At 34.0% G+C, this 25,401-nt stretch overlaps 1 protein-coding gene across 2 annotated transcripts in view; it reads left to right on the top strand.

Moving 5' to 3' along the window:
- The window catches only part of ADAD1 (adenosine deaminase domain containing 1), a 45,466-nt gene that overhangs the window by 6,889 nt on the left and 13,176 nt on the right, over positions 1-25,401 (top strand). Inside the window, exons 4-9 of one of the 2 annotated variants that reach the window (XM_061191112.1) lie at positions 1,569-1,637; positions 6,006-6,131; positions 12,936-13,059; positions 14,893-15,030; positions 16,239-16,468; positions 23,960-24,197. In XM_061191112.1, the coding sequence (XP_061047095.1) occupies positions 1,569-1,637; positions 6,006-6,131; positions 12,936-13,059; positions 14,893-15,030; positions 16,239-16,468; positions 23,960-24,197 (925 nt within the window). Of the gene's footprint in view, positions 1-1,568; positions 1,638-6,005; positions 6,132-12,935; positions 13,060-14,859; positions 15,031-16,238; positions 16,469-23,959; positions 24,198-25,401 lie in introns of both variants that reach the window. The other variant, XM_061191111.1, reaches the window with a different exon arrangement.

The following is a 25,401-nucleotide window of genomic DNA, read 5'->3' as shown; positions in this document are numbered from 1 at the left end:
CCCTTATCAGATATGTGATTTGCAAATATTTGCTCCTCTTTTGTGATTTGCATTTTTACTCTGTTAATAGTGGCCTTTGAGTCACAGAAGTTTTCAATTTTGAAAAAGTCCAATTTGCCTATTTTTTTTGTTTCCTGTGCCTTTCATCAGATCCAAGAAATCATTGCCAAATCCAATGTCATTAAGCTTTTTGCCCATGTTTTCTTCTAAGAGTTTTATAGTTTTAGCTCTTATGTTTGGGTCTTTGATCCATATTGTGTTAATTTTTGTATATAGGGTTAGCTGAGGGTCCAACTTCATTCTTTTGCATGTGGCTATCATCTAGTTTTTCCAGCATCATTTGTAGAAAAGACTGTCCTTTCCCCTACTGAATGGTATTGACACTTTTGTTGAGAATCATTTGACCACCTTTGTAAGGATTTATTTCTGCGCTCTCAATTCTATTTCATAGGTCTATAAGTGTCTGTCTTTATGCCATTGCCACACTGTTTTGATTAATGTAACTTTTGTAATTAAGTTTTGAAATCAGGAAGTGTGAGTCCTCCAACTTTGTTCATCTTTTTCAAGATTATTCTGTCTGTATGTGGTGTTTCAAAATGCAGACCAACTTGCACAGTCACATTTTCTTATTTATTGAAAGCATTTGTGCTTGATAAACAGGATTTAATATCTTTAGTTTTCATTTCACTTGATCCTCACTGAGTAGATGGAAAAAAATCCATCTTTCTCTGAGTTTTTAAAGTTCTGCTTATTTAAAGTCCAGAGTGTATATATCTAACTATAGTCAACATTTACTTAACTAATGTGAACCCCAAGATGACATTGTCAGTCTTTCTTTGCTAATTTCTGTGTTACAGCCAGTTTCTCATTTTACTCAAAATGAAGTCCAGAGTAGCAGTTCTATTTTCTTTCTTTGTCTTTATGAATGATTTCTTGAGAGATATAAAGTAGATATCAACTACTTTAGTTGAACCTTTGCTCCTGGACCTTTCTCATTTAAGCTTTCCTGATCTTTTGTCATCCCTTTAGTTTAGTGTCATGTTCTTTTCTTGTTTTTCCTGGATTTCCCAACTTGGGAACCAAATTGGAAAGCTATTGCAAAGAATGGGACTGAAAGCTTAGAAAACTTTGAATGAAGTATTCCGCTACAAACTACTCTGATAAAATAGCATTAAAATGGTTATTTTTTACTTACTAAATTTTTCGTAGAATATTAAGTTTAAATGTTTTACTTAGTATTATTGTAAATATAAAATTGTTCATAAGCATTTAGAACAGGGTTTCATTTTAACCGATTTTCAGAATGTTGAATCTATTACAAAGCAAGCTATATAGTAGCATAAAAATAGGCAACCCAGAAAGGTATTTGGTGTTTGTAGAATTGATTTCAATATAGGAAAGACATTTAGCAAGGCTGAGCTAATGGATAATAGATGGCCTAGAGTTGGCAGAAGTATACAGAAAAGATAATCATTCTTGGATTGCTGTTTTATTACAGAGTAGTATGATACCTGCTCTTTGGAACATTTGATGTTTCATTTTTCCTTATGTTTTTGTTTTATTTACAGGTCCCCCTCCTATCCCTGCAGAACCTATTGTTCCACCTGAACCAGTATATGTTTCAAAAGTACATTATGGTAGGAAAGTCCTTTATGATAATTTTTTTTTTTTAATTTTATTTATTTATTTATTTATTTATTTTTGGCTGTGTTGGGTCTTCGTTTCTGTGCGAGGGCTTTCTCTAGTTGCGGCGAGCGGGGGCCACTCTTCATCGCGGTGCGCAGGCCTCTCTTGTTGCGGAGCACAGGCTCCAGACGCGCAGGCTCAGTAGTTGTGGCTCACGGGCCTAGTTGCTCCGCGGCATGTGGGATCTTCCCAGACCAGGGCTGGAATCCGTGTCCCCTGCATTGGCAGGCAGATTCTCAACCACTGCGCCACCAGGGAAGCCCTATGATAATTTTTAAAGAAGATTAACCCAATTAAAAATTTTAACAGCATATAATTAAAATATGCATAGGTATGAAAATGTACATTAGTATTATTCAAACCTGTTACACTTCTACAAAGATGAGTATTTCCTTCCATACTCTGCTAAAAATTAGAGAAATAATAAAATTGGAGAGGAATTATTGAAGAAGTGGTTTTTTTCCTATAAAGAGATGGCTTATCAATATCATATAACTGCTTTTTTGAGAACTCTTTGCTTCAGTGGGCTGGTCATTAATGAAATCCAGTGGCTTTCTGGTGTTTGATGGTTGGGGTATTCATTTCAAGTAATCTATTCACTTTCTTTTAATGTTAGTTATTTGTCACTCAAGCCCAAAGAAAACTACAACTGCAATTGAAATTACTAGTTATGTGACCTAGGACCAGTTAGCTCTCTGTGCACCTTAATTTCTCTATCTATAAAATGGGTACAATAATAATTATCTCATAGGGTTATTGTGAGGATTAAATTATGCATGTAAAAAAAAACTTGATCAGTGCCTGGCACACAGTAGGTGCTCACTAAATAGTAACTACTATTATTTTAACATTTTATTATATTCAACATTATGTGGATTATTGTATACTTTTCCCATTAGTTTGTGAATCCCCTGAAAGGCAGGAAATTATCCTTAATTTCTACATTGCCTACATAGTAGTAACACTTCAGACTTTAAAGTTTAGAGTATTTGTACAACTAAAGTGAAGAACAGCGTTTCTTTCTTTGTCTTTTCCAGGTCTGAGGATTAGGATTTATGCCTTTTCAGGTTTGGTTTTCCATTGTCTTTCTGAGACAGAAAAAAGCTACATTTGTGTGCTTGTTTGGAGTAAAACGACCAGACCAGGGAAAATAGGCACATTCAAAAGGGAAAGTCTACCAATAGTAAAATGTAGTCAGTCAAATATAGTCATTTACCCTAACAGTCATAGGAATTGTTGAACAGAAGGACAGTGAGTGATCAGTCCAACAGCAATGATTTCTTAATATGAGAAGGGACTCTAGTCTTTCTTTTCAGCCTCTGTGGACATTTTTAATGAATAGTTAGAAAGAATCCAGGGTTGGCAAATAATATAGACTACTGTTACCCTGAGAAAACAGATCAATCTATGCGGAAGAAAGAGTATGTGGTTAACAGTATGTTTAAAGAAATACATTAGTAGAGTCAGGTTTGGTAGGCTCAGGTAAGGAGTTAAAAAGTTAAAAATTGACAGTTTTCTTTTAGTCAGGAAATGGAGAACAGACATCATTATCAGGCTTATAGGTAAACACGGGAGTTGGATGTTAATCACTTTTGAAGAAAAAAAGATTTGAGATACATAAAAATCTGAACAGGTCCTGTTGGGCTAGTTATGGAGGGCATCACCATTTCGCAGCCTGTGTGCTTTGCCATATTTTTACTGGAGTGTATCTTCATTTAATATAGTGATATTTTGGCTCTGAAGATAGGTTCAGGTTACTTATGATACTAAAGATCACTTGAAATTAGCAACTGGAAATCAAAGAAATGGTGTTAATTAGCATCATGTATGTCATGTTTTTATGTCACCCTTCACTTCCGATAGTTTGTGAGAACATTTTATTTCCTCAGCAACCAGCGCACATGTATAGGAAAAATAGTATTGTACTTGCTCCTTATTCCTTCATATGCATGCTAGTAAGAGATACATTTAGTAACTAAGATTTGATTATATTCACAACATTTGTTACTTCCTTCAACATCAGTTAAGATCAAGAGCTATATCAGTATGTTGTTAACTTCCAAACATTCTTTATGATATTCAGGTACAACGTTTTTAATATGCAGCAAAATATTCTCTTGCCACACACATAATTCTTGATCTGTCAGTACTAATTGCAGTGTATTTTTCTGTTCTATATCATTGCACAAAATAATTGCTAACTATATAGGACATGATTAAATAAATTACAGTGCATTCATTCTGTGGAACCATTAAGAAGAAGGAGGGTAGCACTCATGTCTACCTCTGAATGATGCCCAAGACCAAGTACAGTAAGTCCCTTACATACAAACGAGTTCCATTCCGAGAGCATGTTTGTAAGTCCAGTTTGTTCATAAGTCCAACAAAGTTAGCCTAGGTACCCAAATAACACAATTGGCTATATAGTACTGTACTGTAATAGGTTTATAATACTTTTCACACAAATAATACATAAAAAACAAACACAAAAAATAAAACATTTTTAATCTTACAATACAGTACCTTGAAAAGTATAGTAGTATCAGCTACATCACCGCTGCTTTTATACTTGCTTCCAGGCATCCTAGGCTTGAAATAAAGATACTGTACTACTGTATACAGTACTGTACAGTAAAGTACACAAAAGCACAACCACTTGTAGAGGATGCACACATGTGACAGTGTAATGACAGACACGTGAACTAACTTACGTGATTGGACATGTGAACGCACCTTTGCATCTTTGAAAGTTCACAACTTGAAGGTTCGTATGTAGGGAACTTACTGTAAATGCAAAGTGGATTTTAGCATGCCCCAGTTTTTATTTTTTAAAGTAGTGTATGTTTAGATGTATTTTTTGTTTATCAAAATATCCATACTGGTAATAGTGGTTGCATTTGGAGAGGGAGACTTGTGAATGTACATCTCTTATATTGCTGTTTCAGTGGGAAAAAAACGTTTAACTTTATAATATCATCAAATGAATATGCTTCTCCTGTATCATAAGTTTTTGGTAATAAGCTGAGCCAAGTTGTTGAGTGCTTCTCAGTCATATTTTTACTGCATAAACACCAAAAGCTAATTTTTACACCACACGATAGTTTTACTAATTTAAATGAAATATATGCTAGCATGCAATTACAATAATTTGCACCTTCGCATTGTATGCTTTGTGGTTAGATAAAAGAATATAGCAAGTAGTTCATTCTTCTGATTGTGTTTATGATGTTCTTTAACTCTTTTTTGATGTGACTTTACATGTTTTTGCTAAAAGAGCATTAACAGTATTAACAAAGAAAAATTCAAGTTTGACAAATATAAGTAAAAACTTGTAAATGGCCTAACTGAAATGAGTTGTATTATCTGAGACTACTAACGTTAAATTTTTATCATGTGCCTTTTCAATATAATTATTAAGCAGGTAAAAAGAATTTCTGTGAAAAATATAGTTATACAATTCATATATATGCAAGGTATGAGAGCAAAATTGTTTCATTTACTTTTTTCTTCTGAAGATATAATGGACTGCGAACCACTTGATAGACTACTTAGCAACTATCATGCAACTAACAGGAACTATCAGTGTTTAGTAGACAACTAAACTTTGAGAAATACTATATTAAGTGATTCTGCAACCTCTCATTCTCTAGAATAATGATTCTTCCCTGGGGATATGCAAGCATACATACACAAAGCAACAGATGGCCAGGGCCCTGTCTCAGAACCTCAAGTCTTTCAGTTTTTTTAAAAGGTCCGTGGGTGACTTTTGATGTATATTCTTGGTTATAACTGTTCTATGGTAATCCTGATTACTTCAGACTATCTCCTTTCAAGATTTGGGACTTTTTTTTTAGTGGGAACGTGGAACTATATCAAGAGTCTAAGTGTTTAGTGCTTTGCAGTGGTTCTCAGTGGGGCAAATACTTAGAAGTGTATTTTGATTGTCACAATGATTGGGGAAGACTGCTGGCATTCATTGAGATGTTGCTTGTCAGGCAATGTGGGACAGTCCCATACAACAGAGAATTGTCTTGTGTCCTGTGTGACTTTTGAATGTTTTATCAATTATAAATTAGTAATCCTCTAATGTGTAATACTTGTACATCTTTTTACAAGAATCTATCCAAAAAGCTCAATAACTTGTGTTCTTTTAGAATGGAATACTTTAAAATCTCAATCATGACATAAATTATAAATTTGCTTACATATCTCTATAAATTAACTCATTCAATTGAAAGGTTATAAGAGGAATAATAGAGACCTCTGGGAGAAAGCACAGTGTTCCTCAAATTCATGTTGCATTTGATTTTTTTTTCTAGACGGGAGACATATTCAGTTCGCAAAGATTTCACAGATTGTTAAAGAAACATTTTATCAACTAATTTCTAATCATTCAGAGTATCTGAAATGTAGCGACTCATTAGCTGCTTTTATAATTGAAAGAGGTAAGTGCAAGTACTTGGGATGTGTTCATTTGTACAAAAACTATTAAGTAACTTAATGATCTGAACTATGCTATAGTAATATTTTAATTAACTGTCTTTGCCCCTGTTGACAGTGGTGCTGCATTGATTTGAAGTGGCCTTTTCTAGTAGGTGTGGGTCATTAAACACAAAGATTCTCAAAGGTAGAGATAAAGTATACTGAACAGGAACCAATAGAGAACTGCAGAATGGTAAAATAATCTAATATTTTAATCAGTAACTGTGTTGGAGTCACTACCAGCTTGAAATCTAACCTTATTATAACAAATATTGAGAGGGACTCTATAAAAATTAACATATTTTCTTCACTTTCAAATAATAAAAGATTAAAGTGAAAAATCATGAATCTGTTTTTTCCTGTGAATATTATGATGTGATTCCAATTACATTTTATCTTTTATTTATCCTGTAATGTTCTAGATTGATCATTCATTAAACACGTTTGAATTTTATATTCATCTCTGAATAAGATATTATAGATGACACAAAAACAATTTGATATTTGCTTCTTATTCTTGAGGATTTTTTGTGACCTAGGTGGGGAGAAGATATGTATGATTGTTCAAGGGTCAACTTTAGTTTGAAATCATGGAGCATGATACCTCCATGCTTTCTCATTCTCTCTCAAGATCACTTTGGCTATTTGGGTGTTTTTGTGTTTCCATACAAATTGTACAATTACTTGTTCCAGTTCTGTGAAAAATGCTGTTGATATTTTGATAGGGATTGCATTGAGTCTGTAGATTACCTTGGGTAGTATGGTCATTTTAAGAATATTACTTCGTCCAGTCCTTGAGCACGGTATATCTTTCCATTTATTTGTTGTCAACTTCAATTCTTTCATTAACGTCTTACAGTTTTCTAAGTATGTCTTTTACCTCCTTGGTTAGATTTATTCCTATGTATTTTATTCTTTCTGATGCAATTTTAAATGGGATTGCTTTTTTAATTTGTGTTTTTGATAGTTCATTATTAGTGTATAGAAATGCAACAGATTTCTATATATTAATTTTGTATCATGCAACTTTACTGAATTCATTTATTAGTTGTAATAGTTTTTTGGTGGAGTCTTTAAGGATTTCTATATATAGTATGTCATCTGCAAACAGTGACAGTTTTCCTTCTTCTGATCCAATTTGTTTTCCTTTTATTTCTTTTTCTTGTCTGATTACTGTGGCTAGGGCTTCCAATACTGTGTTGAATAAAAGTAGTGAGGGTGGGTATCCTTATCTTATTCCTCTGATATAAGAAGAAATGCTTTCAGCTTTTCACCATTGAGTACGATGTTGGCTGTGGGTTTGTCATATATGGCCTTTATTATGTTGAGGTATGTTCCATTGCTACCCACTTTGTTGAGAGTTTTTTTTTTTTAATCATAAATGGATGTTGAATTTTGCTGAAAGCTTTTTCTGCATCTATTGAGATGATCATATGCTTTTTAATTTTCAGTTTGTTAATGTGGTGTGTCACATTGATTGATTTGTGGATATTAAACCATCCTAGCATCCCTGGAATAAATCCCACTTGATTATGGTGTATGATCCTTCTTTTAATGTATTGTTGAATTTGGTTTGCTAATATTTAGCTGAAGATTTTTTTGCATCTGTGTTTAGGCATATTTGTCTGTAATTTTCTTTTTTTTTGGTATCTTTGTCTGGTTTTGGTATCAGGGTAATGCTGGCCTTATAGAATGAGCTTGGAAGTGACCCCTCCTCTTCAATTTTTTGGAATAGTTTGAGAAGAATAGGTATTAACTCTTCTCTGAATGTTTGGTGGAAGTCACCTGTGAAGCTATCTGGTCCTGGACTTTTGTACGTTGGGAGTTTTTTAATTACTGATTCAATTTCATTACTAGTAATTGGTCTGTTCATATTTTCTGTTTCTTCCTGGTTCAGTCTTGGGAGATTGTATGTTTCTAGGAGTTTATCTGTTTCTTATAGGTTGTTCCTTTTATTGGCATATAATTGTTCAGAGTAATCTCTTATGATTCTTGGTATTTCTGTGGTGTCAGTTGTAACTTCCCTTTTTTCATTTCCAATTTTATTTATGTGGGCCTTCTCTCTTTTTCTTGATGTATCTGGCTAAAGGTTTATCAATTTTGTTTCTTTTCAGAGAACCAACTCTTAGTTTCATTGATCTTTTCTATTGTTTTTTTTTAGTCTCTATTTCATTTATTTCTGCTCTGGTCTTTATGATTTCTTTTCTTCTAACTTTAGGTTTTGGTTATATCTATTTTTCTTGTTCTTTTAGGTGTAAGGTTAGATGATTTATTTGAGATTTTTCTTGTTTCCTGAAGTAGACTTGTTTTTTTCTAATTTTTTTAGAAGTTTTGTAGTTTTATTTTATTTATGTATGTATGTATGTATGTATGGCTGCATTGGGTCTTTGTTGCTGCACTCCAGCCCTCTCTAGTTGCGTCGAGTGGGGGCTACTCTTCATTGCGGTGTGCGGGCTTCTCATTGCAGTGGCTTCTCTTGTTGCGGAGCATGGGCTTTAGGTGTGCGGGCTTCAGTGGTTGTGGCACGCAGGCTCAGTGGTTCTGGCTCACGGGCTCTAGAGTTCAGGCTCAGTAGTTGTGGCACACAGGCTTAGTTGCTCTGTGGCATGTGGGATCTTCCCAGACCAGGGCTCAAACCAGTGTCCCCTGCATTGGCAGGCAGATTCTCAACCACTGCGCCACCAGGGAAGCCCTGAAGTAGACTTGTTTTAATTTCCTTCTTACATCTGCTTTTGCTATATCCCATAGGTTTTGGGTCGTTGTGCTTGCGGTTTCATTTGTGTCCAGGTATTTTTTTATTTCCTTTTTGATTTCTTCAGTGATCCATTGATTGTTTAGTAGCATGTTGTTTAGACTCCACCTGTTTGTGTTTTTTTGTGCTTTTTTTTCTTGTGATTGATTTCCACTTTCATAGCGTGGTGGTCGGAAAAGATGCCTTATATGATTTCAGTATTCTTAAATTTACTGAGACTTATTTTGTGGCATAACATGTGATCTGTCCTGGAGAATGTTCCACGTGCACTTGAAAAGAATGTGTATTCTGCTATTTTGGATGAAATGTTCCATATATGTTTAATTCCATCTGGTCTGATGTGTCATCCAAAACCGACGTTTTCTAATTGATTTTGTGTCTGGATGGTCTGGCCATTGATGTAAGTGGGGTGTAGTCCCCTACTATTACAGTATTATTGTCAATTTCTCCTGTTATGTTTATTAATATTTGCTTTATATATCTAGGTGCTCCTATGTTGAGTGCTTTACATTTACAATTGTTATATATACTTTTAGGATTGATCCCTTTATCATTGTGTAGTGTCCTCTTTTGTCTTTTTACTGTCTTTATTTTAAAGTCTGTTTTGTCTGATAATAAGTATTGCTATTCCAGCTTTCTTTTCGTTCTGTTTGCATGGAATACCTTTGTCCCCTTCACTTTCAATCTGTGTGTGTCTTTAGATCTGAAGTGAGTTTACTGTAGGCAGTATATATGTGGATCTTGTTTTCTGATTCAGCCACTTTATGTCTTTTGATTGGAGCTTTTAGTTCATTTACATTTAAAGTAATTATTGATAGATATATACTTATTACCATTTTGTTAACTTGTTTGCAGGTTATTTTTGTAGTTCTTTTTTGTCCCTTTCTTCTTTTGCTCTCTTCCCTTGTGATTTGATGACTGTCTTTAGTGGTTGTGTTTGGATTCCTTTCCCTCTTTTGTGTGTGCATCTGTATTATAGGTTTTTGGTTTATGTCTACCATGAGGTACATATATATATATATGTGTGTATATATATATATACACACACATATATATATATATGAGTGATTATTTTAAGTTGATGATCTCTCAAGTTCAAATGCATTCTAATCACCCTGTATTTTTACTCCCCCCAAAGGTTAATGTATTTTACATTTATCTTTTTGGCGTGTGTATCCCTTAATTACTTTTTGTGGCTATAGATGATTTTACTGCTTTTGTTTTTTAACCTTCCTACTAATTTTATAAGTGGCTGATCTATCAACTTTACTGTATGTTTGCCTTTACCAGTGAACTTTTTCCTTTCGTAATTTTCATATTTCTAATTGTGATCTTTTCTGTTTAGAGCAGTCCCTTTAACATTTCTTGTAAAGCTGATTTTGTGGTGCTGAACTCTTTTAGCTTTTGCTTATCTGTAAAATCTTTGCTTTCCTTCAAATCTAAATGATAACCTAGTCAGGTAGAGTATCCTCTACTGTAGGTTTTTTCCTTTCATTGTAGGTTTTTTTCCTTTCATTGCTTTGAATATATTGTGCCACTCCCTTCTGGCCTGCAAAGTTTCTGCTGAACAGTCAGCTCAAAGTCTTATAGGAGTTCCCTTGTATGTAACTAGTTGCCTTTCTCTTTCTGCTATTCTCTTCCTTTATCTTTAATATTTGCCTTTTTAATTATAATATGTCTTGGTTTGAACCTCTTTCAGTTCATCTTTTTGGGACTGTGTGACTCCTGGACCTGGATTTTTATTTTCTTCCCCAGGTTAGAGAAGTTTTTAGCTACTATTTCTTCAAATAAGTTCTCTGCCCCTTTCTGTCTCTCTTCTCCTTCTGGGACCCCTATAATGCACATGTTAGTATGCTTGGTATTGTTTCAGAGGTGTCTTAAACTATCCTCATTTTTTAAATTCTTTTTTTTTTCTCTTTAGCTTAGGTGATTTCCACCACTCTGTCTTCCAGATCGCTGATTCATTCCTCTGTACTAGCTAATCTACTGTTAATTGTTTTAGTGTATTTTTTATTTTAGTTATTGAATTCCTCAGCTCTGTTTGGTGGTTCTTTATATTTTCTACCTCTGTGTTCATCCATTCTTCTCCTGTTTTCAGTGAACATCTTTATGATCATTATCTTGAACTCTTTAATCAAGTAGATTGCTTATCTCCACTTCATTTAGTTCTTTTTGTGAGGTTATATCTTATTCCTTCGTTTGGAATATAATTCTCTGTCTCTTCATATTGCCCAATTCTCTATGTGTTTATTTCTATGTGTTAGGTAGTTCAGTTACATTTCCCCCTCTTGGAGAAGTAGCCTTTTGTAGGAAACATCCTATGGGGCCCAGCAACACATTCTTCTCTGGTCACCAGGGCTGTATACTCTAGAGGTGCCCCTCTATTTGGAATGTGTGTGCCCTTCTGTTGTGGTGGGGCCTACTACTCTGGGCATGCAGGTAGGCAGGGCTGGCCCCTGACCCAGTTGGCTGTAAGACCAGACCCTGTGTGGTGCCTGTGAGCCCAGTGGAGGACAGGGTAGGCTTCCCTGCCATTTCCTCTTACATCTTCTTGGATTTCTTCTTTTGGTTATTCCCTCTTTTTCCTACATTATCAAACTCTAGTGTCTCCCTGAAACATTGCAGTTTGAGTTACAGAGAAAGAAGCTGAGCTCTTGGCTACACTACTGCCCGTTATAACTCAGAACATACATCACCATTCCAGAACTTACACTGACACTATATGATTCCCTTATATCACCCCATCCCCCACGCCCATACTAGAACTTTTTGGCCAACCCAATACATTAGAGATAATAGAACATTTTTACTTTTCTCATCTAATCCTACTCCTCCAGCTTCCTTTATCTCAGTAAATGGCATCCATCCAGCTGCTAAAAATCTAAGTCATCCATTATTTATCCCTTCCCCTAACATCTTACAATTTATCTTCAAGTCCTGTTTATTATATCCTCAAACTCTATCTCAGATCTGATCTTTTTTTTTTTTTTTCATTTAACCTCCATCATTTGAGTCTTAAGTCATTATCTCTGACCTGGACTACTGTAACAGACCCCCTAATTCAGCTTCTTGGACCTTACTGGAATATCCTTTACCCTGCTCCTTGTGCTGCTCACTCCTCATAAGGAAACTTAAATTTCAGTTTCATAAGGAGGGATTCTGCAACTGGTCTTCATGAGGTAATCTTTCCTCCTAATATTCTTTAAATTAGCCGTGTATCTGTTTCCTTCAAAGCTTTTATTACAATTTGTGGTTTTAGTCTTTTTTTCTTCTCTCCTATTAGAAGCTTCATGAGGGCCTGTCTTGTTCAGTGTTTTATTCCTAGCATCTATTTCACTGCCTAGTATTTGGTAGGACCGCAACAATTTTTGTGGAATTAATGGAAGTCCTTTCTTAGGTAGTTGCAAATGTGGAACTGAACTTTGAAAGACTAAGACTAGAGATTTTCTGAAATCATCAACACAGAGGTAAAATAGCGTGAGATAGGTATTCAGAGAAGAATATTTAGAGAAAAAAGAACAACGATCTAGCGACTAGGGTATAGAAAGGCCACACAGTTAGGAGGTGAAAGGAAAAAACTATCTTCTGAGCATAGAGTTTCAAAGAAATCTCAAATGGGGTACAGCAAAAAATGATTCTATTGATTGTAGGAGAAATGTAGACAAAGTATAATATAAAACATCTGCCTTTTAAATTGAGATATTATTGAAGTATTTTTAAAATTTTGCTTCTTAGAAGACTCTCAAACTCTTATTTGAAATTGTGGAATTATTTTTCCAACTTTTTGGTCAATATATTTTACTAACTTTAAAATGGTAAGGTAGACTTCTTCATTGAACTACTGGTATAATTAATTCATTTAACCTACTCTCTTTTTATACCAGGCATTTACTAGATGCTCAAATAAAAGTTTGTTGAATATAAATGGGAAAAAAAATGGTAAGAAAGAGGTGGAGGTTGAACATAGGGAAGAGGAAGGTAAAAATAACCTGCTACTGTTAACCTTTTCTTTCAGCTGGACAGCACGAAGTTGTAGCTATAGGCACAGGTGAATACAATTATAGTCAGTGCATTAAGCCAAATGGAAGAGTGTTGCACGATACTCACGCTGTTGTTACGGCAAGGAGATCTCTCCTTAGGTAAGGTAACAAATATATTTAATTAAATATATTAAATATATATAAATATATCTGTTAATATTTAACAAATATATATAATGCCATCAAATATTAATGCTCTTAGCCCAAAGCAATCACATATATATGTCTTTATTTACAAATGGAATTTTACTCATCATTGAGCCAAGGGTATGGCAGTCTCTTACTTATCCAAGCCATCTGATATTTTCATGTCACTTTTGGAAACCTTATAGTAATTTCAGTGTCTAGCCTATGAATTTTAGTGGCTTCTATTATCAAGACCTTATGAACTCAGTTTTAAGAGTCATACAACCTTTTTTTAAGATAAAAATACTGTCTTTATTACTGATAAAAGTAATTGGAGAGTATAGCTTTAGATCTGGACCAAGTACGCTTGGTAATATTTCACCCCTGAATTAGCCATACTTATCCAAAGGCAGAAATCAGTGAGTTTCCACTCATGAGGTCTGTACAAAGTTTACCATATAGCAGAGTGTCGATAAAGTATTTTTTAGGCTGGCAGATATCAGAGAGAAAGAGAGAAAGGGGCTGAAGTGAGGATGCCTAGTTTCTTTTTACAAACTTATCAGTCACTCTGCTCCTTATAAGAGGCATAAGTAGCAGATAGTAGAGAAATAAACCAAGAATGTTACTCTTTGGAATTCCTTTTCTGTAAAAACATGAAAAGTGGGAAATGAGCATTACCTCCTGCAGTATTTACCAGCTTTTGTTCTCTTAAGTCATTAAGCTTACTTTTTATAAAACATTGTTAATCAAATTTTTCAAACAAAAGTGAGAATCATAATTCCATCATTCAGTTGTCAGCATTCTGATACCAATACCCAATGATCATATCCAATTATTAGCATATCCAGTTATTAGGATTCTGTTGTTCTTATTTAATTTATGCACCCTCACTTTTTGCTGGTGGTGTTTTTTTGCTGGAGTATTTTAAAACAAATTTAGACATATTATTTTATCTGAAAAACTTAAGTATATATCTCTAATAATAAGGAAAGAATCCTGTAATCTTAAAAGGAAAGCTTTTGGGAAGTCCGTGAAGGTAATGCAACTCATTGTCCTCCCATCCCCCTTGGTGCTTAGTGAATTATTTGACCCCTTTAAAACTACCTCTTTTGTGTTTATTTCTTGTCATGCTTGGCACTGTCATTTATACTGGTGCTTAATATTTTATTATATATTTCTGATGATAGGATTAAAATCATGGTTTTTTAAATAAGCAAAATAGTATTTGTCCTCTGATTTGATTAGTAGTTGTCTTTCAGGAAATCTATTTCACTTCTTAATTTAACTTACAGGCTTTGTTATGTTATTCCTACGCTCTTGTGTTTTTGTCTTCAGAACCACTAAGCAGCAGGAACCACAGTTGTTTGTCTGCCTGTTTTATCATGGAAGGGAAAATAGCAGTAAAGCAGAAAATTGATACTTCACCTAGGAGGCTGGGAGCAGAGCTGTCTAAGAAAGAAGGGAGGAATCAGTAGAGAAATGGGTCTTTTGCAGAAAATGATAGTTGAGTACTTTAATGTGAAATGAGAGTGGAGTGGCAGTCGAGGAATGATGCTTTAAGGCAGGTCACCGGGCAGACTGGGCTCTAACTGAAGACTTCTCAAGGGATTTAATTCTTCATTAAGTAAGGCTAAGATTATTTTACAAGTTTCCTATCAATATGAAAACTTTTGACATATAGGGACATTGTTCATAACATGAATATAATGTTTGTTTAAGATACTTCATTTTTAAATTTTCTTACTTGATAAAGTTCTATCTCATTAATTTTAGGTACTTTTATAGACAACTTCTACTCTTCTACAGCAAAAATCCTGCTATGATGGAAAAATCAATATTTTGTACAGAACCAGCTTCTAATCTACTCACTCTCAAGCAGAATATCAACATTTATCTCTATATGAACCAGTTGCCTAAAGGATCAGCCCAGATTAAGTCACAATTGTAAGTATTATGCAAGCTGTTTTTAAAAGCATCTAGGATGGCCATATCATGCATTCTGAATCCATACAGCAAAAGAACAAGTAAATTCATATCTATCCATATTCTTCCTCCAGCCTTGAGGTTATTTGTAGGCTGCAAGAGACCACAAATTCTTTCTCCTTCCCCACCACTCAGTCTGATCCATTACTACTACTTAAATATTCCATGTACTTCACCGCTCTCCTTTTGATGCTGTTGAAAATCTTCTATTCCTTTCTAGTTGTAATACTTCATAAACTTTAGGAAGTATGGATTTATACACTCTTCACATACTAACACAAGAGTTAAGGAATGCAGTCTATTCTTCTGGTAAGTCTGTGGCCAAAACTTCATTATCTTGATGAATGGGTAGCATCAGTTAGCATGAAGTTTGAACAACACAGGCAAACGCAAAAAGAAAGTAAAATTCACTTCAAGTCCAACCATCTAGAGATAACTGCGGTTTATAGTTTGTTTAAAAGCCTCCCTGTAACACCTTTGAAAACAAGAGTGAGTGTTTCTCTTGAGAGAAACCTCAAGAAAAATAATTTTAGATTTTATTGTTTTAACATATTTTATTGGAGGTGAATCTTGAATATAAATTGTCAGTTTTCTTTTTTTCATTCTCTAATTTTGTAGTGTTTAAAAATTTTCATATGGAGAAAGGAAATAACTCACAAACTATGGCAGGGACAAAAATTAGGTTTTCATTTGATTTTAAGGGACAAAGAATGGCAATAATATGAAATTTATCCTTGCTGGAAGCTCTAAATATGGTTAATTTCTGTTTGGTTTTAATCTTGTGGAACGAAGTCACTCCATCCTACCTTGCTTTGGGTTTGCATCTATTTCTGTTACTGGAATTAAATGTACACTGGCAAGTTAAATATGTTTGAGGACAGTTCTTAGGTACATGCAGATTTTACTTTGTCGGCTTTGGGGTTTTTTTTTTGTTTTTTGTTTTTTTAACATCTTTATTGGAGTATAATTGCTTTACAATGGTGTGTCAGTTTCTGCTGTATAACAAAGTGAATCAGTTATACATATACATATGTCCCCATACCTCTTCCTTCTTGCATCTCCCCCCCTCCCACCCTCCCTATCCCACCCCTCTAGGTGGCCACATAGCACGGGGAGATGAGCTCGGGGCTTTGGTTTTTAAAGGAAGAAACTTTCTTTTCTTTCTCTAGGCGTCTGAATCCACATTCTGTGTCTGCATTTGAAGCCAATGAAGAGCTGAGTCTCCATGTGGCTGTTGAAGGCAAAATTCATCTGACTGTCTACTGCCCTGCAGATGTTGTTAATAGAATAAGCAGCATGGCTTCAAGTGACAAACTGACGAGATGGGGAGTGCTTGGTGTACAGGGAGCATTGCTGAGTCAGTTTATACAGCCAGTTTATATCAACAATATACTTGTTGGTGAGTCGGATTACAGTACCTCTTGACCTCTTTCACTAAGTCATTTCACTATATTTTATTTACCAGTGTAAAATCAGAATTTGCATGCATGAAGCTTTACTTAAGGTAAAATTCAGATCCACTATTTTGTTGAGGTTTTCATTTCATGGTAACTGGTCATCACATTTAGTATAATATGACTTTTGCCATCTTATCAGGAGGCTAATAAGAATTAATATTTTACATTAGGCAATTACATGTATTCTATTTTAAATGTATACTTTTGTTTGTACAGTAGTCGATTTTTCCCTTTCTTTTGGAAGAAGATGCTTCTTTGAACTTATCAAATTTAAAAGCTTATATTTAGTTATTCCTGAAATAAAAAATATTAAATGCCCATTTTGGTTCTTTCTTACTTTTATGCTTTTTTTATACATTTGGTTATGATTTGGATCCTTTTGATTTGTGAAGTGAGTGGGAAGTAACTAGAACACAAATAATGTGAACTAGTAATTTATTTCTTTCTTTGGTAGGGGCTATTATAGAATGCTGTATTTATATTTGAATGGTTTTCCAGATATTATCCCATTGACAGACATTTTGGGCACTCAATTCTATAGTTTTCATAAAGCCCTAAGAGTTTCAAAGCTTCAGTTACCCTTGGGAAACAATTTAAATACTACCATTACTTGGCTGTTCTTTGTTTACTGCTAATTTTTGGTAATGATGGCCCATATGCAAGCTTTGGATCCTCACATGAGTAGTAGTTTTACTTTTAGAAAGTGCTGTTTCTTTTATTCTTGTGGTTTTTTGTTGCTGTCGTTCTATATATTTTATACCCATTTCTTTAGGAATTTCTCCTATAGACAGTATTTTTTCAGTTCCATGTATATACAAAATATTGTATTTTCTTGCCATTTTTGTTTGGTTTGGCTTTAATAAATGATAAAAAGGAAATAGTAGTTATTTATTTTTCTAATATTAAGCTTATTTTCTTTTTTAGGAAACGTATTACTTGGTTCACAATTCAAAAGATTCAAAAGGGTATTCAGTGAAGTCTTCCTTCTATCCTAGTGCCCTGGGAACCCATTTTACCTCTGTGGCATCCATTGTTACTAGTTTGTTTTTCTTTCCAAAGATAGTTTATGCTTATAAAAGTAAATGCATACTTTGTATTTTACACCAGTGGGATCATACAATTCATACTTTTCTGCACCTTGCTCTTTTCATTTAACAAAGTGTCTTGGAAATTTTTCCATATGAGTATATGAAGAATTTTTCATTATTATAATTCATAACTCTATGGTATTTCTTTGTACAAACGTATTATAATTTATTTAACCAGTTGTGGGTTGATGGAACTTTAGATTGTTTTTAATCTTTTGCAGCTACCAAATGCTATCGTGAATCATGACCTTATTACATTTGTTATTGACACGTGTAAAATATATCTATAAAATGAATTCCTAGAAGTAGAGTTGCAGGTCAAAGAGGTATGCATTTGCAATTTTGAAAACTATTACCAAGTTACCCTCCAAATCATATTCTCACTAGCAATATTTGAGAGTGCCTGTTTGCTCACACCCTAAAAAGTGGTTATTTCTAACTCTTTTTCCAAATATTTATTCTTGTAGATGATTTATTTCTTAGATTTAATTTGGATACCAAAATTATGCTTTATGACGTTTTCTTTTAGTCAGTTCAGATACTCTGTCAGACATTTCAAACTTTTCTCAATCTTCTTTAGGAAAGGCTATTTTTGTTCTTGATAAATGTCTACAAAATGTCTAATAAATGTCTGTGCATTCTCTAGAGTCACAAGTTTGGCATGCAAGGCTTTCTTTGACTTTTGTGAAGAAAGATATTTTACAGTTTGTCTTTTGTATGACATAACTCCGTACTGTATTTAGTTTCTTAAAAGGGTAGAATCTTAAATAGATTCTTTTAGAATTATTTAGTATTTAGTGGTTTGGACAGGGGCTTAAAAATTAGATATCATCATTTTGCCTGTCATCTTGCACGTAGCAGTAGGAATACCAGGTAGCAATAAAAATACTATAAAACTTGGTAAAATTGCTTCTGATCTCTTTCTTTGCATCTTTATGGGACATATCTAAAGTTAATTAATTGGTGTTCTCTCTGGCATAACCTAAACAGATTTTAGTGTTTGTTAAAAATGCAGATTTCTCAGCCTCTTAAGATCTCTACTGTATGTCTGGGGGATAGCCCCAGGAACGTATGTTTTAAAAGAGCACCACCAGATGATTCTGATACAGATGATGTGAATGGCTTACTTTGAGAAATACTCAAAGTGTCTGTGTACTTAAAAGTATGATATGTACAGCTAAAAGAATCTTAAGAGTTTATTGAACTAGTGTAGTACAGCTTCTCACTTATTATGCAAACTCTTTTTTTTTTTAACTTTTTATTTTACATTGGAGTATAGTTGATTAACAGTGTTGTGATAATTTCCGTTGTACAGCAAAGTGATTCAGTTACACATCTTCCCGTTTAGGTTGTTACATAATATTGAGCAGAGTCCCCTTTGCTATACAGTAGGTCCTTGTTGGTTATCCATTTTAAATATAGCAGTGTGTACATGTCAATCCCAAACTCCCTAACTATCCCTTTGCCCCACCCTTCCCCCCTGGTAATCATAAGTTTGTTCTCTAAGTCTGTGAGTCTGTTTCTGTTTTGTAAGTAAGTTCATTTGTATCATTTCTTTTCAGATTTCGCGTATAAGTGATATAATGCGATATTTCTCTTTCTCGGTCAAACTTACTTCACTCAGTATGACAATCTCTAGGTCTGTCCATGTTGCTGCAAATGGCATTATTTCATTCTTTTTAATGGCTGAGTAATATTCCATTGTATGTATGTACCACATCTTCTTTTTCCATTCCTCTGTCGATGGACATCTAGGTTGCTTCCATGTCTTGGCTATTGTAAACAGTGCTGCAGTGAACATTGGGGTGCATATATCCTTTCGGACCATGTTCTTCTCCACATATATACCCAGGAGTGGGATTGTGGATCATATGGTAGCTCTATTTTTAGTTTAGTTTTGTTTTGTATTTTTAAAATATTTATTTATTTATTTAGCTGCGTCAGGTCTTAGTTGCAGCATGCGGGATCTAGTTCCCTGACCAGGGATCAAACCTGGGCCCCCTGCATTGGGAGCGCAGAATCTTAGCCACTGGACGACTAGGGAAGTCCCTATTTTTAGTTTTGTAAGGAACCTCCATACTGTTCTCCATAGTGGCTGTACCAATTTACATTCCCACCAACAGTGTAGGAGGGTTCCCTTCTCTCCACACCCTCTCCAGCATTTATTGTTTGTGGATTTTTTTATGATAGCCATTTTGACTGGTGTGAGGTGATATCTCATTGTAGTTTTGATTTGCATTTCTCTAATAATTAGCGATGTTGAACATCTTTTCATGTGCCTCTTGGCCATCTGTATGTCTTCACAAACTCTTTTTATGCCATTTCTGATAGAGGATCATCTAACCCTACCTTAAAAGGATCCAATAACCTGGAGTATAAGATTTAAAGACAATCTATTCCATTATTGATTGCTCCAATTGTTTTTAAAAATTACTGTTTAGAATTGAAATTTGTTTCCCTTTAATTCTGAACTAAATGACAGTACAGATTAAATCTAATTATTTGATGATAATGACCTTGTCCCCTTTTCTCTTAAGTCTTATGAAATCTTTTGCAATTCTTTATTTTGATTCTTAAAAACCTAAGTTATTTTAATAGATCAATTAAAAATGGAGAGATTATTATAAGACTTCATTTAACTTTTCAGAAAGTTTTCGGAAACTAATTTTATACTGTAGATGTTCTCAGATAATTCATTTTGTCATTTTATGGTGATAGTCTTTCTTTTTTAAGAAAAAAGTCTTAAGCTTGCACTGTAAAAAGGCACTATTATTTGTATAGAAAATAATCCAGAGTAATCTGGGAAAAAATTCATTTTGCTTAGTTATTAAAAGAGCTGGATTTATATTAGTTTTCAAGCTTTTTAAGGTGTATTTGCAAATTTGTTATCCTGTTAAGATAAAGTTATCTGAATAAATACCTCAAGAATGTTTATCCAGAGGTGTTTCCATTCAGGAGTCCTTTTCATACGCTGATTTGAATTGTACAATTCCATTATAGGGAATACTAAATTCTGATTCCCTCTTAGTGAGGGAATCTATTTTCAACATAGTTCATGAACTTTTAAGAAGCATGTGATAACCTTAGAGATTCTGTTGTTCATTTCTTTCTTTTTTTTTTTTTTTTTTTTTTTCAGGTCAGTAATAGGAGGTTTAGAATGTTAATAAAATACGTGCCCAAAATCATTCAGTTTGCCTACTGGCAGAGCCTGGACTCATACTCAGTTTTCATAACTTCTCATGCTTCTGCCTTTTGTATTAAATTGAGCTTTGACAGCTTTGTCTGAGCCTAGCCAGTGACTAGAATCTCACTATTGTGTCTGTTAAACTTGACACTCTTGAAAGGCAGGTGCTTTGCGACCCTCATCTTGGTCTGGTTTGTACCAGGAGGTCAGTAAATGTTTCATAGATAAATGCTTTGAGTCAGCATGTTTTATTTTTTAAAGTGCTTTTATTTTTCTTCTTAATACTAATTCTGCCACCTGGAACACTTGAAAAATAAATTTTAACTATTATTCTTTACTCTTGTTGCATTTCAGGTTCACCTGGATAGCTTTTAAAATAATATAGGAATGGCATTGGTGTTAATATCCCCATCCTTACTGATTCTAATGTGTATCCAGAATTGATGATTACTGCTCTCTGATAATCTAATCTTTTATGTTCCTTTTTCATCCGGTGTTTATTGAGCCACCTACTATACGCTAGGTGCTGTGCACTGTTACATAACTCTCAGGGGCACCATTCACATAAAATATAGAATGAGAATTAAGAATACAAAGATAAGATGCTTCTGCCTTCATATCTTCTCCTATCTAGACATCATTTGTGTTTCACAGGAGCATGATTTGTTTTCTCTAGATGTTCTGTAATTTGTGGGTGGCGGTATTAAAATGTAATGCCTCAGACTAAATATGATGTTTCAGATATGATCTGAGCAGTGCATAGTTCTATAATAATGCTGAATTCTTTGACTTAGAGACTGTATTTTTATTAATGCAGCTTCAGTTTGTATGGGCACACCTCAAAGATATTGTGGGTTCAGTTCCAGGCCACCACAATAAAGTGAATATCACAATAAAGTGAGTCACATGAAGTTTTTGGTTTCCCAGTGCACATAAAAGTTATGTTTACACTATACTATAGTCTGTTAAGTGTGCAATAGCGTTATGTCTTAAAAAAAGCAAGCGTACATACCTTAATTTAAAAGTACTTTATTGCTGAAAAAGGCTAAACATCATCTGACAACACAGGGTTGCCAGAAACCTTCAATTTGTAAAAATCATAATATCTGCAAAGTGCAATAAATTGAGGTATGCCTTCATTACCTGTTTCAGCAGCTGTTTCTATTCACTTATATTAACTTATGGTAGACTAAGGTCCTGAGAACTTTTTTTTTTTTTTAATTTTATTTATTTTTTTATACAGCAGGTTCTTATTAGTTATCCATTTTATACATATTAGTGTATATATATCAAGCCCAACTGAGACCTTTTGATGCAGAAAAGTTCTCAGGTCAGGTTTGCTATAGTCTTTGCTAAGATTTAACCTTTGCCTTTAATCTTTGAGTTTTATGTTATTATTTCAAATCATTTTAGATGAATCAGATCAAAATTATGTGATATAATTTTAGAGATATATTTTCCTGGGAACAAGATTTAGCCTCAAGATATAATCAAAACCATACCTCAGATATAGTTAATAATTAAAGCATACATATATAAATGGAGAAAGTAAAATTTGTAATAAAATATTAATATACTTGATTTTTTTCTATTAACTTTTATACCACCACATTAAAACATCTAGGTGAAACAATTTGATGTTTAGAGAATCTTAACGTGGGGTTACTGGTAGGTTTTTTTTTTTTTCGTTTTCCAAATGTTATCTTGCTGTTTTAGGCACAACCAATGTCATTATCTTATTACAGTATGTCTTAGTCTGTTTGGGCTGCTACCAAAAAACAAAAAAATACCATAGACTGGGTGGATTAAACAATAAACATTTATTTCTCACGGTTCTGGGGGCTGGGAAGTTCAAGATCAAAGAGCTGAGAGATTCAGTGTCTGCTGAGGACCTGCTTTCTGCTTCATAGATGACTGTCTTCTCAGTATTTCCTCCTATGGTGGGAGGGGTTAGGGACTCTTTTATCATAAGGGCACCAATTCCATTCATGAGAGCTCTGACCCTCATAACTTAATCACCTTGCAAAGGCCTCACCTCCAAATACCATCACATTGGGATCAGGTTTCAGTATATGAATTTTGTGGGGACACATTTAGTGTGTAGTACAGTGTGTAATACGTAACATTTTTTTTTTAATCCATGTTTTCTGTTCATTATAGGTACAATGACTATTCCACAGACCTTATTTCTTCTTAACTTTTTTCCTGTGTCTAAGTATATCTTAACTAGCCTGCATTAGTCAGTATCTCTTGATTTGGAACATTCAAAGGAGTGCTTAGAAAAAGAGTGTCAGAAGCAACTCATTTTCTTTTTTCATCATTTTCTAGTTCCCAAATAATCATAGTGAGTGTAAGCCCAGTAGCCATCTCAACAGTTCCAGTGATGTGAAAACAAAACTTTATCTGTGAAATATGTCTAGTGGTATATAAAGATTCTCTTGTTGTGAGAACTTCAGACCCTCTAAGGAGGAAAGAGATCTGCTTTGGAATTATTAATTTTTAAATAGGAATGACTGTTCCCTAACTTCTATTTTAAGTTTGATGCAGCCCATTTTTTTATACTAATCATCTTCTTGAGCTCTCTTCTTCAACAGTAATTTTAACTGAGAACTCAAAGCTTTTGGCATTGGCCACAGTTATAATCAGAAATGGTCATTCTTTAAATTACTTCGTGTTGTGAAACTAAACCATGTGGTATTGGAACAGTTGCAATCTGTGGCTCTCAGATGTGGAAAAATAACATACTTTAACCAACTATTTCTCAGCTACATATATCTGCTACATTATATGCTGGTTTCATGTTGTAATCTTAGAAATCAAGACAGAATGAGCCAGTTCTCTCTGGCAGAACCCTGTAAAAGTACTGATTTGTTTCTTGTCAGGTCTGGCTTTTTGCTTTTATTCACTGGAATGTCAATTCATTATTTTCTGTAGAAGATTCTTTTTTGAATGGAAATTCTGACTGTTATTACCTTGTCTTGATTCTGGTAAAGAGTATAGAAGTAGCTACTAAGAGTAGAAGTAGGAAAGAGAAGGTTGCATGATACAGGATAAAGAAGTGAACTATTTACAATTAAACTTTTATTTATATCCTTTTTTTCGGTATAGTCTTTTCATATTGAACTTCTGAGTATTTACTTTGTTTTTGCTTTGCTTTCTAGGTGATGGGAATTGCAGCGATACTAGAGGCTTAGAAATTGCTATAAAGCAACGTGTTGATGATGCACTCACTTCAAAACTTCCAATGTTTTACTTGGTCAACAGACCTCATATTAGTTTAGTACCTTCTGCATATCCATTTCAAACAAACTTGGAATATAAATTCCTGAGTCTGAATTGGGCACAAGGGGACATTTCTTTGGAGATTGTGGATGGCCTAAGTGGGAAGATCACCGAAAGGTTAGCGTCACTAATTTCTTCAAAAATCACATATTAAGCAAAACAATACATTTTAATACGATTTTTAAAAACTGTCTTGTTTTTTGAATACAATTCTTTGAATTGTGATTAATAATAATAATAGTTATCAAGTGTGACTATGTTGCAGGCATTGTACTAATTAAAAAACATTTTTTTTCCTGATGAGAACACAGGCCTGGAGAAGTTATATAATTTACCAAAGTTACATAGTAAGTGGTGGAGCCAGTATTCAAAATCAATCTCCAGATCCTTTGTTTCTCTAGTGATCATTAGCATTAGAATTATATAATGTATTTGTTTTAAAAATTCAGTTTTTCCTACTGAATCTGAATGTCTGGATTTAGGGCTCCGGAATCTGTATTTTTGACAACTTTCCCAAGTATTATTTATGTACACTTGAGTGTGAGAACTATTGTACTATGTTACACTGCTTTCTTATAAAAACCCTGTGGGTTAGGTGATATTGTTGTTTTTTTTTACAGGTAAAGAAACTGAGATTCAAGCTAGTTTAAATATCTTGCTTAAAGTCACCCAACTATTAAGTGACGCAACTAGGATTCTGATCTGGGCATTTTATTTACAAAGCCTTTGTTCTTAGCCATAATACATTATGCCTTTTAGACATTTCTTTGTAATATCCCTGACATTGATTATCAGGTAAAATTAAAATCCTCCTTTTAGTGTGAACATACATTTATAATGTGGTAATGAATAATGTTAAAAGTTTAAGTGCCTAAATTTGCTTTCTTTGTGAAAGACAAATTAATCTTAAATTAAGATCACATACAAATGTTTCTTGGTATGAACTCAGTCAAGCATACTATTGATTATTTCAACTAGGATGAATTATACTACTTATGCATTGAGTCAGCATAAAGAAGTGTATTTCTGTTAATAACAGACTACACACATACAAACAAAACAGGCCTTCTGTGGAAGACATTAAAAAACTGTTTACTGAGGGACTTCCCTGGTGCTGCAGTGATTAAGACTTCATGCTTCCAATGTGGGGGGCATGGGTTTGATCCCTGGTCAGGGAACTAATATACCCCACATGCCGCATGGCTAGGCCAAAAAATAATAATAAAAAAACTGTTTACTGAAAACATAAAATAATAGTATAACAAAGATGAAATTAATGTAAAATGAGCTTAACTCATTTATTATGGCTAAGTGCTTGCCA

This window comes from Eubalaena glacialis, chromosome 5 (genome assembly GCF_028564815.1).
Source record: "Eubalaena glacialis isolate mEubGla1 chromosome 5, mEubGla1.1.hap2.+ XY, whole genome shotgun sequence".
NCBI lineage: Eukaryota > Metazoa > Chordata > Mammalia > Artiodactyla > Balaenidae > Eubalaena > Eubalaena glacialis.
The sequence above is the reverse complement of the archived record's forward strand: the minus strand, read 5'-3'. Positions and strand labels throughout refer to the sequence as shown.